The sequence below is a fragment of the Chironomus tepperi genome, unplaced genomic scaffold (genome assembly GCF_022539635.2).
Source record: "Chironomus tepperi strain 1889 unplaced genomic scaffold, CSIRO-AGI_Ctep_v1 contig_123, whole genome shotgun sequence".
NCBI lineage: Eukaryota > Metazoa > Arthropoda > Insecta > Diptera > Chironomidae > Chironomus > Chironomus tepperi.
The window spans coordinates 2,064,895-2,079,423 of NW_027226245.1; the positions used below are offsets into that span (position 1 = coordinate 2,064,895).

The 14,529-nt window shown below is 31.3% G+C and overlaps 2 protein-coding genes across 2 annotated transcripts in view; both read left to right on the top strand.

Annotated features, from left to right (window-relative positions):
* Window positions 1-86: 86 nt before the first annotated feature.
* Window positions 87-2,309, top strand: LOC139087496 (uncharacterized). Its single transcript, XM_070636325.1, has 2 exons — window positions 87-585; window positions 1,274-2,309. The coding sequence occupies exons 1-2, from the start codon at window positions 540-542 to the stop codon at window positions 1,975-1,977; spliced, it is 750 nt and encodes a 249-aa protein (XP_070492426.1). The 5' UTR covers window positions 87-539; the 3' UTR covers window positions 1,978-2,309.
* Window positions 2,310-5,658: 3,349 nt separating this feature from the next.
* Window positions 5,659-14,529, top strand: part of Mgat4a (alpha-1,3-mannosyl-glycoprotein 4-beta-N-acetylglucosaminyltransferase a) — a 46,365-nt gene continuing 37,494 nt past the window's right edge. Inside the window, exon 1 of the mRNA XM_070636304.1 lies at window positions 5,659-5,946. The gene's annotated coding sequence lies outside the window, so the exon portion shown is untranslated. The remainder of the gene's footprint in view (window positions 5,947-14,529) is intronic.

The window sequence follows — 14,529 nt, forward strand, 5'->3', positions numbered from 1 at the left end:
CCGACTTTTCCACAGAAAAAAATTGGTTTTCATCATTTTCATTTTTCTCTTTGTGATGAAAACAAAAATATAAACGTAAAGTTTATTCATTCATCGCCAGACATCTCGTCAGTTTCACATTTGACTTCAGTGAAAAAAGACGTGAAAAAATAATTAAATTAAAAAAGTGAAAAAAATTTGTTTGAGACAAATTAAAAGCTATTAAATTTATGTGCGGTATTATCACAGCTTATTAAATATTTTGGTGATCGTGACAGTCTCCTATTAATTAAATCATCGACACCTTTTCTGCGTAGTAAAAGAAAATTAAAAGCAATTTTTCATTCCGCGCCCATTGTCACAGTCTTTAACACGCGAAAATCTTAAACTCTTTATTATCTTCACTCGTGACACGAATTCTCTCTTCTTCTACTATCATACATCGCCGCTCATCCAAATAGCCACAGGACGTGTTATTTGTAAATATATCTGAGCAGCATATCCATCTGTTTCACAATTTTTTATCACAATCAGTGTGTTTTCGTGACTTTTTTGTGACGATGGAAATCTCAGCTGTTTCATTTTCACGCCAAATTTCCGTCAAAGGTAAGTTGGGGAAATGCGTTGGACGAGAAATGCAGGAAATACGTAATTTGCGGGATGATTCTTTTTCTTCAAATTTATGTGAAAATTTTGACTCAAATTTTGTGTCTCAGACACTAGAAAATCAAGATTTGGATTATTCCATGCTGTAAAGCAGATATGTAGTGATAGCAAGATCAGTTTACAAGCAACATCTAAGTAGATTTTAATGTCTTTTTTCTAGATTTTTCAAATGTTCATATTAAGTTTGTTTACAACAATATTCGAAAAAAATTCGAAATTGTGATTTGAAATTTCGAAAGCCGTTAACTCATAATTTTGAATTTGCATAATTTTTTTTCTCAAATTATTAAACCTGGAAGAGTTTATTTATGTCCTAGCTGAACCATGTTCACTCAAGGTGATAAGTGCTTATCACTCAACATATCTGCTAGCACCAAATAATTCTCAAAATAATTAATTTAACTGCCTAATTGATATATGAGGCATCAAAAATGAACATGACACTCCTGACAGTGTCCATCGATTATATTACATTATAATAATAAAATTTCATTTTAATTGCAATAATGTGAAGAAAAATCCTCGCGTAATAAGAAAAACATTCATTAAAATGAAATATTATTAATTAATTAATTTACTTCTTCTTTTTCATTTATTTCTCTCATCATAAAAACATTACCGCGAGTAGATCCTTACTCAAGATCAAAAGAGGCCACCAATGATGCCAATGATGACTTTAAAATGTTTATTAATGACTATGAAGTCACCGACTTTTCATTGTTTATTGAACAAATGCTCAGCACAAATGACGTTAACTTTCCAGTCATCATGGACTTCCTTAAAATAAATAATATTGTTCCGGAATTAAATGAGATTTATAACAACATTGGCTTTGGTATTGTGACAAAATTAGGTGATGAAAATGCTAAATGGAGACTGATTAGGAATTTGACTTACTTGAAAGAAAATGAATGTGATGTGAATCTAGAATTATTGAACTTTCTACGGTCGTTAACATTTGGTGGAACTATAATTAAGCACGGTGATTTATCAACAAATATTGAAGTAATGAGAACAATCTTGCCATTTTGTACCAATTTCTTCATTGATGATAAATATTGGAATAAAATTCGATACTTTTGCTTCGACACACAGGAAGTTAAGGATGCAATAGAGTTTTTAATCATAAATTACGGCAAACATAAAAATGTAAAATATCTGCAACGTCCACAGAAGAATGCATTTTCACTCAAGCATTTAGCTCGTAATAAAGTACGAGACAACATTTATTCAACAAATTACGGCAACAAAAACTACAATGTGACATATTATAATTTGTGTGAAACTAATTTACCGGCAATACTCTTCAAGTACATTAACTTTTTAGATTAGCAGTAAAGATTAATAGATGCATTAAGAGGGGGTCTTCGGTTTGAATAATTCAGTTTTAATTCAAAAGTTGTTCTATGAAAAGCAAATTTTGCGATCGACGTCGACTTGGATTCGCTTTGGCTCGCTAAAAACCGATAAAAATTAGAATGTTAATATTTCTGCTGGCACTTGTGAAGTATAACATTTCATACAAATTTCAATCGGTTCTTAGCGAATAATGCCGAACTCAATTTAGTTTCGGCCATCAATAATTGTAGGGTTCATCCAAAATTATAAAACCTGCAGCCTCGGACAAACTATAAGATACATCCCCAAACTGCAAACCTGCGCATCTAAAAAAGCCGGTTTTTGACCGAATCTTACAATTGCGGTTCTTGACAGAATCCTAAAATATTGTAAAATACCTAATTTGAGGACAATTCATCTAAAACTAAAGCAATTATTCAAATCGAGAACCCCCTTCCGTACTCTAAAAAAACATTTTTCTAAGAAAAAAGTGAGAAAAAAGTAACAAAAAATACGAGAATTAATTTGTCTGTCGAGATTTTATTACCTGGGATTATAATTGAAATGTTAAAAATGTGTTCATAAATTATATCGCTCTAAAAACTTTCTATGAGTTCGGGGGTGAGTCCACAACTAGTTTAATTATAATTTGCGCAATTAATCTAAAAATTAATGCGAAATTTGAGGCCAAGAGTACGTGCATATGAGTCTTAAGGGAGCTATCACTTTTCATTTAGCACTTGTGAGCTATTCTGACTAAGTAATTGATTTTTCCGGTAATGGATACTTACAGTCAAATGGAATGACTAATAAAGAATAAGAATTATTTGGCAGTTTTGAACAATCTGGCATTAAATTACTTGACAGCTGACACCTGAACAATGAGAGCATACTTGCTGGTGAATCATCTACAGCTTCTTTTGAATTGTGTTGGATTCACAAAGGATGCCAAGAAGAATTAATAGCTCAGTTGAGAAATGATTTACAGACAGGTTTATATGAATCTACATCAAGTACCAGAAGTAATGAAAATGTAAGGTGTTATAAAAATATGGGAAAGGGAAGTCAATACTGGTCTGGAAGGCAGATGGTGTAGAAATGGCTTTTCCATTCTAAATCAGACTCGACTTGGAGCTCTGCACCAAAGGTCATCTACCGAATAGTTTGAATGCACCATCTTTGATATCAACGAGTTTGATTATTACCGAATCCCTATTTATATTGTTAAAACATGACTTTCAAGACTTATTTAAGACTCTTTTCGAATAATTAGTCAGAATTGCACCAACAAAGTTAAACCTCGACCTCTACGCGAAAAAAAAAGTATTTATTAATTGTAGCTGCTGGTCGGCTACAAAATATTTGCGAAATATGAAAATTTGAATGAATAAGAATTTACAAGATATGATGTCAAATAACATAAACAAATCATAAAATCCTACCCACACATACAAAAATATTGTAAGTTATCAAAATAAATTTGTGTAAGACTACCTTAATGCTATTGACATAGGGATAGGTCAGGAAAATTTCTAGAAAAAGAAAAATTGTTTATGTAAAAGAATTTTTTTTATGAAGGAAAACCTCACCCCTGCACAATTATTAATAAAATTTGTAAACAGTACGTGATACATAATAAAAATAAAAAATAAATTAATTTAAAGTCATAAAAAAGTCTTTTTCTTCTCTCTCAGTTATGGGAAATAGTTGGGATTAAAGTAAACATTTTTAAATTTACTTTGATCATCAAATTGTGTGAATTGAGGCAAAGCGAATAATGGCACTTGTTGTTGTGGATGTAAATCTTCATCTAATTTTAATAGTTCCGGACCGACAGGCTGATCCATTAAATTTGCCATTCCATTAAAGTCAAGATCCTCAAACTCATTATCAGGACTGTAACATGGCTCTGGCTTGATATAAATATCGTTTACGTACGGCATCTGAATACTTTGTTGCTGCACGTAAATGTTCTGATGAAAAGCATCGATTTTGTGGCCACTGCATTGTGATGGATTTTTAAATGTAGCTGTTTGCTGTTGAGATGATTGACACAACTGCTGTTGATTTTTCATTAACTTCTGAAAAATACGGAACATGCTTTAAAAACATTAATACTGCAAGAGAAATTGTCATTTACCGGATTAAGTTCAATTTGTTTCGTTAATCCTTTTTTGTTCGTTCTTTTCTTCTTTTGCTCCTTCGGTTTATTTTGAAGCAGTGAAATTTCATTAAGCTGTTGCTCGTGTATGTGCTCTGTGGTTTGGTCCACTCTTATTTTACAATCATTTGAATGAATTCTGTACATTTCTAGTCGTTTGTGGAATCTTTCGACATTTGAAATGTTTTCTAGGATATCTTCATGTTCTTCGTCTTCGTAAAGTGAGTTTACTTCCATTGCTTGTGTGATTTTGATTTAATTTTAATGGTTTGTGTGAATTTTTGAAATTATTTCTAATTTTGGCACAATTTGAGTAATTTTGTTTACATAAATGACTTTTGTGAAAAATAAGATACTTGTTGGAGTCTTATAAGAATATCTATCTAGATATAACTTAATACAAATGTATTGCAATGTTTCGTAACTTGTCATGCTTATTTTCTTCTTTAGATGTTTTAAATTGGAGGGAATTTTATGATTGATGAAGAATTCTAGCCTAGAATTCTAGTTATTGTGGATGCACACAATGCTAATTCATTAATAAGCTTAATTAAACAACTTCCAAATGGATTTAATTATTCACAATGATGTTTATTCTTCAGAATTCAAAAATAGAATGATGTTTTATAGAAAAAGGGCTTTCAACTATGTGATATGTATGGATATATAATTTGAGTTCGAAATAACCGTTATAAACTAATTTAGATTTGATATTTAATCACTGAGTATTCAAACTTAAAGAAGAGGTGAATTTGCTTAATTTTCGCATTATAAATATCCAATAAACTTGAAAGCAAACTCTGATAATGAAATTGTCACTTATTTCACTTTGAAAATTCATCAAAAGTCATTAATGTAATTGAGAAATCTCACTGACAGTGACATTAAGTTTTCAGTGATATTTAAAATATTGGCAATACCATTTTGCATATATTGTAATAATCTACAACATCTTGAACGTAATAATCTCGTTATGAGTGATGTGATACACACCAAAAATCGGTCAGATTCAAATTTAGATATTTTTTGTGTCACAACTGGGTAAGTAACTACGCAATTTTCATCTATAATACGTAAACTACATGTCAAACAAGTCTCTGATCTTTGAAAGTAATAATTGAGAAAAACTCTTTGAAAATTACAAAAGTGTCACACAGCATTCAATTAACAGACATGTCAATTTACTGAAAATTCTCATCTGTGCAGGCATAAACAGAACCTGTAAAAAATATCAAATTTTCTTCGCTCATTAATTAAGCCACAATTAATTGAATTATAATTAAATTATATGTGGATCATAAAATTAACAACCACGTGCCACACAAAAGCATGTATAGACCCAAAAATTTCATGTATAGACCCAAAATCATCATGAAATTTACAATAAAATAACTTAACTCGTATATCCACAATCAGATGCCGCTCATATCGTATTTATATAACTGTTCATTTATCGAAGTTATATTGTTGTGCCTTTATACATCCAAAGGTTTATTTTGATTTTGCAACTCGATGTGAATAGACGCATAAAAGGCGAAAGTGACCGAATATGAAAGAAAGAAATATTTCTCTTGCCATCTAAAAAAGAAATAGCAAAATAAAGCAGAAAAAAAAATAAATTTAAATAAATAGAGAAAAAATAAGGCAGAGAAGATTGAGAAAGAGATTGAGCAGTCAATAGTGAAAGTGAAAGATGTAGTGACAAAAAATAATAGTAATGTTAAAGATCATAGAGAATAAAATAATATGTCAAGTGTCTTAAAATTCACAAAAAAGAATATGAGAATTTTTAGCATAACAAAGTAAGTGATATGAAAATGGAAATGAGATAAAATCATTAAATAAATTGCATGTATGTGATTCATGCTGATGTTCGACACAACATTTGCCTATCAACACTCGTAAATATCGTCGGAAAATTATGTTTCTTGTTTTGATGAAGGAAGAAAATTGGAAAAACAAAAAAAAATCGACCAAACCCAGAAAAAAAAAATGAAAAAAATTTTCTCTCATCTCTCGGTGCACGGAAAAAGTTCCTTTTCTCTGTGTGCTGTATGCTCTTTGCAAAAAGTTTATGTATTTTTTCTAAAATTATGCATTATGTGGTTTAAAAAGACAATGACGAAAATGTATGACTTTTATTTTTAGACCCAAAAGTCACATGTCGGCGCTTTCAATTCCTTACGCACATATGATGTTATGTCCTTAAATGATAATATTAGTGATAAAAGATAATCGGAGTGTAAAGGCGCAATAAAAATATATTTCCCTTTATTAGTGCTCTGTTGATGCAAACGCTTATTGAAAATAAAAATAAAAATTATTGCCTTGGAAAATTACGGGTAATTTGTTGGATACATGTGTTTAAATATTCAATAATAAATTTTGTTTTTACTACGCTTTAAAAAGAGATAAAAAAATAATAAATTTCAAAATTTAATTTGATTATTTTTTTGGGGAAAATTAATATGATTTTAAATGGAAAACCATCAATTGTTTTTTTGGGAAGGTTCAAAGCCTTATCAGATTGTCAATTTTAAAGCTATGACTAACTGGTTTGGTGCTGCATTTTAAAGACTATTAGACAAGCTTAGCATTGTATTAAAAAGGGTAATAATAATTGTATTAACACAATTGTCAAACTAACTATCCAGAATAGTCCATATTAAGCATAAGTAATAAGTGATACATTTCGTATTAACTATTGATGATGTAAGATCAAGAATACAACTTTTAAATCTAAGTTTTGAATAAATAATGGCTCTAATTTTGATTTTCTATTAGCATACATGTGATACCATCAAGGACGTTCTATCAGTATTATATTTGTAACGTAATCTTGTAGCTCTTGTTCCTAATTCTCTCACTATAAAGATCTCTTGATACAGAAAACAAGAAACTTACCGGTATCAGCATTTAAATTTTTATAGACCGAAATTTCAGTGAAAATTCTCTTGTTCTCTCGATTCCGGTCCTTAGTTTTGATCTTAGTATCCAAAATTTGTCGAAACAGAGGTTGAACATCTTCAAGCTGATGGAAATGGAAGCCATCTCCGTTTGTGGTCGACAAGGCTGCCAAAAATAGGACGGTTCCATTATGAATTAGTAAAAGATTGAATTAGGTTTAGCAGAGCTTTAAAAGCGTTCTCCGCAGTGCCTTCTTGGTACACGTAGACTTTATCATATTTTTTTTAATGATGTGTCTTTTCTGTGATGAACCTACTAAAATGTATGCTGATATGAAATTTTGAACATTTGTCAAATAAGTTCTAAATTAATAGTAAATACAGTCTAAGTAAATAATTAATCAGCAACTTTCTTTCATGATATACATTTTGTCGGCAAACCTAGACTACTTATCCAACTGTTTTTTGTCATATTTGCTCAAATGAAGATGCCTAATTAAAATGTGTTAAGCCACTTTGAGTTTTTTAGTTTAGTTAGTAAAGTGTAGGTTAGCAAGTATCACGTGCTAGTGAAAGTACCTCAAGTGGACAAATATAGGTTATAACTAGTTGATGGCAAGTTAATGTGCAATTGCTGTCTAGTTCCCTAACTGGCAAAGATACAGAAAGACCACTACGATACCTTAAAAGCGGTCTCTTTCCTTGTTAGGGGTTCTAACCGCTTTTAGGTATTGATGTGATCTTTCTAGATACATATACCATGAAAGTTACCATACTTTGCCTGTTAGGGTCGAGTACAAAAATTTGAAGATCCCAAAATAAGTCATTTGACAATCTAAAGTCGATTCTTTTGCATAACTTAATCGTTTTCTCTAATTAGACCTATTATAACTAATAAACCATAAACTAGTATAACTGTAATAGCCTACGACGTCCTTATGTTCATATCAAGCATAAAATTCCAACAAATTGTCTAATTCCGTCAAATTTTCCAACAACTTATCTAATAAAATGTTAATATGGGTTATAAAAAATTAAACACTATAAAATTCTAAACAGCTATCATCAACAGACACGAACTATAACACGTTTTCATAACTAATGTCCAAAAAATCAACAAAATAACTAAACTTGATCATCAAAAATATAAGCAATGAAATTAAATATTAAAATTGTTTCTATTACTATAATTAAGTACTCAAAACTCCAACCAATCAAGCATTTTACGTATAGATTAATTTGATAATGTTTATTTTCAACTTTGCTTTTTTGTTGTCGATTCAGTGATTTACTGTAAATGGAGAAACTAAGCGTTTAATAATTGAATTTATTTAATGAATTTAATTACACACTAGTCAAATAAAATGAGTAATCGGTAGCGAACTTCCGTGCACGTCTTTATATGTCTATCAGAGTTTGTGTATCGTCTACCTTCAATTACTGAAAGTTGTGACATTTTAACACATAATGTCCATTTGGTTATATACCGTTCCGGTTATTCCGGTTCAGTGAACTTCAGCATATTTTAAATTTTTCTTACCGTTTTTGTAGTATTTCTCATGTTTTTGGATGTAGGATGATGTTGAAAAGATTTCATTTCTGTGCTAACTTCTTTTTCATTGTTTAAAGGTCATGGTGAGCCGGTGTTTTTGGCGGGAAATATGTAAATTTTATGAATATGGGTTAATTAAGTTGAGATGCAATTGATGCATATTATGATTATATTTGAGGTGAAGAGTGGTAGAAGACAGGAACCAGAGCAAGTTAAAAGCTGTTCCAGTTCCAGTTCCTGTTAGTAAAGACACAGCTCGCTGGTAAACTTGAGCCGGTAAACTAGAATTGGCAGGTTTCTGGAAGTTAGACTCCAATGAACTTCAAATGGAATCTTAGAAATCGAAAATCGGTCCGGACTTCAATAGACTCTAAAAGAGTCCTGCCAATTCTGACTTACACTTTAAGAAAGAAAAAACTTCAGAATTCATGTCAAAATATTCAAAAATTTGATTAATAATTCAAGTTAGACACCGTTAGACAATGTGGATCCGAATGTTATGTTAAGGCCTAAATTACCCATTATTTGCCAATTCTCAAATTTATTTTATATAATCTTTCTGAGACATTCAAATTTTTCGGCCTGATATAATCGGAATAATTTAAGAGTTTCTTGACATGACTGATGAGCGGATATTATCAAATTTCAGATTAAGTAACCAATTGTTTGTACTTGAACCATTAGCATTGATTTCATTAACTTCAGAATTCATAATAAAACGATTTTCAAAGTTTCAATCACCAAACCAAGCAGCACAATAAGCGAATCGGATGTTTCGTCACATAAATCGGTCAAAATCCTCTGTCATGATGCAATAAGGACAACTGCGAGTTTTATCGCTGTAGAGAATATGAGATGGTACAACAGATCATCGATCGCAGTACCAATTTTGCTAAAAAAAAAACCCTACATTAAATTATATTCTAGCCATTAATGCTGAAGCATAGCGGTGCCCTATCGAATATAGTGTGCTGATCGGGTATAATATCCGAGTTTTCAATCTCAAAACTCTGAATTTCACCATCAAAACTCAGTCTCTGTATCTCTAATACTAGCAAGGGTCAGACACTATTTTTAAAATTGTAGAAATTGCAATTTCTTAAAATTTGTATGAAGAAATTGTAAAAAATTTGATTTCTACAATTTTTACAATTTCTCTTAGAAAAAAAATTGTAAAATTGGATTTTTACAATTTCTACAATTTTTACAATTTTTTGTATGGACAAAATTGTGAAAAATTGTAGAAATTGTAATTCTTTTTATTTTAACTGAAAACTTTTTCAAGTCTTTAAAAAGAGAAAAATATTTTTTCAGATTGCTTTCTATAATTTTTGATGATATTAATGATTATAATGACAAAATATAATATTTTTCATTAAATTTATATATTTTTAATTATTTACACTTATAAAGTGCTATTAAAAACACTGAAATTCATAGTTATTCGTTTTGATTTTGTGTCGATATCCTTAAAACAGAGCGTGAACTCTGAAAAATTCTATTTTCTATTTATTTTTCTCTAAAAATTTGTTGCAAAGCAATGAAAAATGAATTGATTTTCTTATATTAGGATTAAAAACTATCACGAAAAAGCAAATTTTGGCCTCAGGTTTCTTATTAGAGGCGAAAAATCTCGCGAAAAAGCCGAAATTTGTCTCGGGTTTCTTATTAAGACCGAAAAACTTCTCGGAAAAGCCAAATTTTGCCTCGGGTTTCTTATTAAGACCGAAAAACTTCCCAAAAAAAGCTGAATTTTACCTCAGGTTTCTTAATAAGTTCGAAAAACCTCTCGGAAAAGCCGAATTTTGCCTCGGGTTTCTCATTAAGGGCGAAAAACTTCTCGGAAAAGCCAAATTTTACCTCGGGATTCTCATTAAGGGCGAAAAACTTCTCAAAAAAGCCAAATTTTGCCTCGGGTTTCTTATTAAGGGCGAAAAATCTCGCGGAAAAGCTGAATTTTGCCTCGGGTTTCTCATTAAGGGCGAAAAACTTCTCGGAAAAGCCAAATTTTGCCTCGGGTTTCTTATTAAGGGCGAAGAACTTCTCAGAGAAGCCAAATTTCGCCTCGGGTTTCTTAATAAGTTCGAAAAACCTCTCGGAAAAGCCGAATTTCCGCCTCGGGTTTCTCATTAAGGGCGAAAAACTTCTCGGAAAAGCCAAATTTTGCCTCGGGTTTCTTATTAAGACCGAAAAACTTCTCAAAAAAAGCCGAATATTTCCTCGAGTTTCTTAATAAGTTCGAAAAACCTCTCAAAAAACCGAATTTTGCTTCTGAATTCTCATTAAGGGCAAAAAACCTCTCAAAAATGTCAAATTTTGCCTCGGGTTTCTCATTAAGGACGAAGAACTTCTCAGAGAAGCCAAATTTCGCCTCGGGTTTCTTACTCGAAGTGAAAAACCCATCGGAAAAATCAAATTTTGTATTGAATTTCTTATATTAGACTAAAAAATCCACAGGAAAACCAAATTTAGGCTCAATTTTCTGTTACTAAGGTGAAAACCCCTAAAAAAATGAATTTATACGCTTTAATCTCTATTGATTGTAGAAAACACGTGTAGCATAATAATTCCATAAAAATTGTAAAAATACAATTTTTCTCAATTTTTGTATGAAAAGAAATTGTGAAATTTGATTTTTACAATTTTTACAATTTTTATATGGAGAAAAATTGTAAATTGCAATTTCTACAATTTTTACAATTTCTATATGGAAGAAATTGTAAAAATTGGATTTATAAAATTTTTCAATAGTGTCTGACCCTTGAATACTAGTTTCCAAAAAAAAAAAAATCCATATCCAATTTTGACATGACATCCAACAGCAACCTCACAAAATAAAAAATTGTATCGATTTTCTATTAAAAATATTTTCTGCTGTGCTTGTTAATTTTCATCATACCAATAATAATTATTTTTCATCTCATTTTGTACATTTATTTATTTTATTTTCTACTGCCAATTCAGTTCAGTCATTCACATAACAATAATAATTGTATTTCAATGTATGTCTATATCGTTATTCATATCACGCGAAGCATCTAAAAAAAGAGTATATAGGCATACATATTTGTGAGAAGTAAGATAAATTAACATCAATTTGCAAAAGTAGAATGATTCTCACTGTTCTCGGTTGTGTGACGGAATGAAAAATGCCGACGAAGAATTTAATTTTGAGGTAAAATTTGAGTATAATGACATTAAAGGAACCGAATTCATTTGCGTCATGTGATATGAACTAAGAAATCACAATTATCATTTACTATAATTTATTCAGGTTGAGTGAATCATAATTCAGTTATGAATTTTTGTGTACGCATGTAGGAACCCGATTACTCAGTTATAACATGTTTGATAAATAAAATTTGGAATTTTATGATCGTTTAAAATTTGGCAACATAGCTACTTTGGATGCTGAATAACATTAGTGTGCATATTTATAGACAATTTAAAGCATTTTGGTTATAGATTCGGTTGAATATGATCCAAAAATAGGTTACAAAAATCTACAAAAACAACCATTTCATAATCATATTTTGTATTATTATTTTAAAGGTAGCTTGTGTATGCTTGGCTCCTATAAATACAAATTTTAAGAAGAAAGCTGTTCAGTCATGTTCTTTTTATCGATGATGTTGAGTTTTGTGAACAGAAATGAGCATTTGGGTAGCACTGCGGAACAGATCTAAACAGCATGTCCCCTAACATGTTTGCTAGTGCACCGATACTTTGTTGTATCAACTGAAAAACCTGTCAATACCTTCGCGAATTCTCAATCCGAGTTGGTGTGACCAGAAACAGCAAAGAAGTTTCCGAATCCGATTAGACTTCTCTAGAATCGAACCCGCGTCGTTAGGGTCAGTTTGTCGACTTTGTTGACTGCCACTAACGACACCATGCCAGCTTGTCTCGATCTGTCTGTACCTCAAAAATGCGGTTCACTGCATTGTGCAGCTGGATAGAAATTATAGGATCCAATTAATCGTCAAAAAATGCTGTTTACTTCATTGTGCTGCTTGGGAGAGTTATTGAATTATCTCTCTTGAGTATTCGGTGTCTACAGTATGCATTTATGCAGTCTAAGAACTGACATAGTTCCTGGACGTCACAATGGTAGTAACCCCTAAAAGACTAAGTTCAAAGAAGCTTGGTACTGTACAATAAAAGCAGGCTCTTTGTCTTTTAAAGATGAGAACGTATTGTCTAATTTGTACTCTAGATTTAGTTCCTTTTGACTCAGAAGTGATGATAAAATTAAATGAGAGAGTCTTCCGCTTGCCATTGCAATTTTATCTTTAGCTTGCATATACTTCTTATAACACTTCAACACCGCATCCAAATCACTCAAATAAAAATAATTCATCAATTCTAGAACAAAATGACTCAACCTGGCAAACCCGAATCAATTCAAAGTCATAAGACATGATAATCATTTTCCAAAACAGTCGTAATGTATATTTGCAATGAATGTAAACCACAAAGATTCTCTAGAAATTATTAGCAACCACACATTAATTAAGTAAATAACTCTCATCTCCCAGTTTTCACATTTTACAATTTATAAATCGCAATAATCAATGTGTTGATAATTATTAGCACCTTGAGAATCTTCCGTGAATAGAATCATCACGTCAAGTGCAAACAATTTTCTTTGAAAATCGAGAAGTTGTTTGATCTAATTTGTACTAGATCAGGGATGGGCAACCTGTGTGTCGCGACACACTAGTATGTTTTGGAAGTGTCATGAACTGTATGTTGCGTGCGATTGAGTAAAAGTGACGAGAAGAGTAAAAGCTTGTCCATCACTTTCCTAGACCTTGAAACTCAATTTCATCTTAACTATTTAATGATTGTTTTCACTAAACTTTGTATTCAAATTCACAACTAGTCAGTGTAAAAGTAAGTCATAGAGACAAAAGACTAGAGACGCAATGATTTGCTATAATTTATTTAATGAACCCAATAATGATGTCAGTAGATATCCAATTTACTGTTAAGTTCTCGCACAAAAAAAAAATAAATTGAATTTCATGTGAAGTTGAAAAACAATTTCTTCCCATTGTATTAAGTACCGACTTGTTATCTCTTATAATGCAAAATGTTAATTCGTAAGATTTCTATGTCTATATAAATATTCAACATTTAAATTATGCCTGCCTACATGAATATGAATCAATTTTAAGTAATACAAATATTCTAAATTGGACTGTCTAGAGCTTTGCAAAAAAATTTCACTCCGTGCCTACTACGATTGTACGTAGATATACAATCGTAATGATGGCGATTTGCATTTTTTTACACGATGCACTCCAGTTGACGTGCTTGATGATATTCTGTTTTTGTTCATTGAGAACATTTTTTTTTTGCCATTGGTTTCATGAGACTCTTCGAATTGAGTGAGACTCTTTTCAATGACCGTGTGCATGGCCATAAAAATATTGTCTATGTATGTCAATATCACAATGGGGAATTGTCGAACTTGTTGGCGAAGATTTTATGCAAATTGGAATTTTTTTTGAAAGAGAATTTTTTAATCCTTTGATCAAAAAGGATGAGTTGATTGTCGGCATAGAGATAGGAATGCACTGCCGAAGTGAACGATGTGTTCGCTAGGGAACCGCTTCATTACCGTATTAACAGAAAGACTGGAGTTGCTTTGATACCACCGTGACGCCGTTCTTTTTTATTAAAAGCCTTCAAAATTTTCTATTGTACATTAGTGTTCGTCCAAAATTGCAGGCTTTGGACGAACTGTAAGGTTAACCCAAAATTGCTAGCCTACGAATCTAAAATGCATAAATTCAGGCCTATAGTAAGACAGTAAGACGCGGTAAGATGTGAAATTGCTCTGGTACCACCATCCCGGCTGAATGTGACAGGGGCTGCTTTGTGCTGCTTGGGATTATTGTATATTATGTGTTCGTTTAAGT

Excerpts from the sequence above, each read along its gene's own strand:
- LOC139087496 (XM_070636325.1), top strand. The coding sequence starts at position 540 with ATGGAAATCTCAGCTGTTTCATTTTCACGCCAAATTTCCGTCAAAG. Across the intron at positions 586-1,273 it reads ACGCCAAATTTCCGTCAAAG|ATCCTTACTCAAGATCAAAA; the intron begins GTAAGTTGGGGA and ends TACCGCGAGTAG.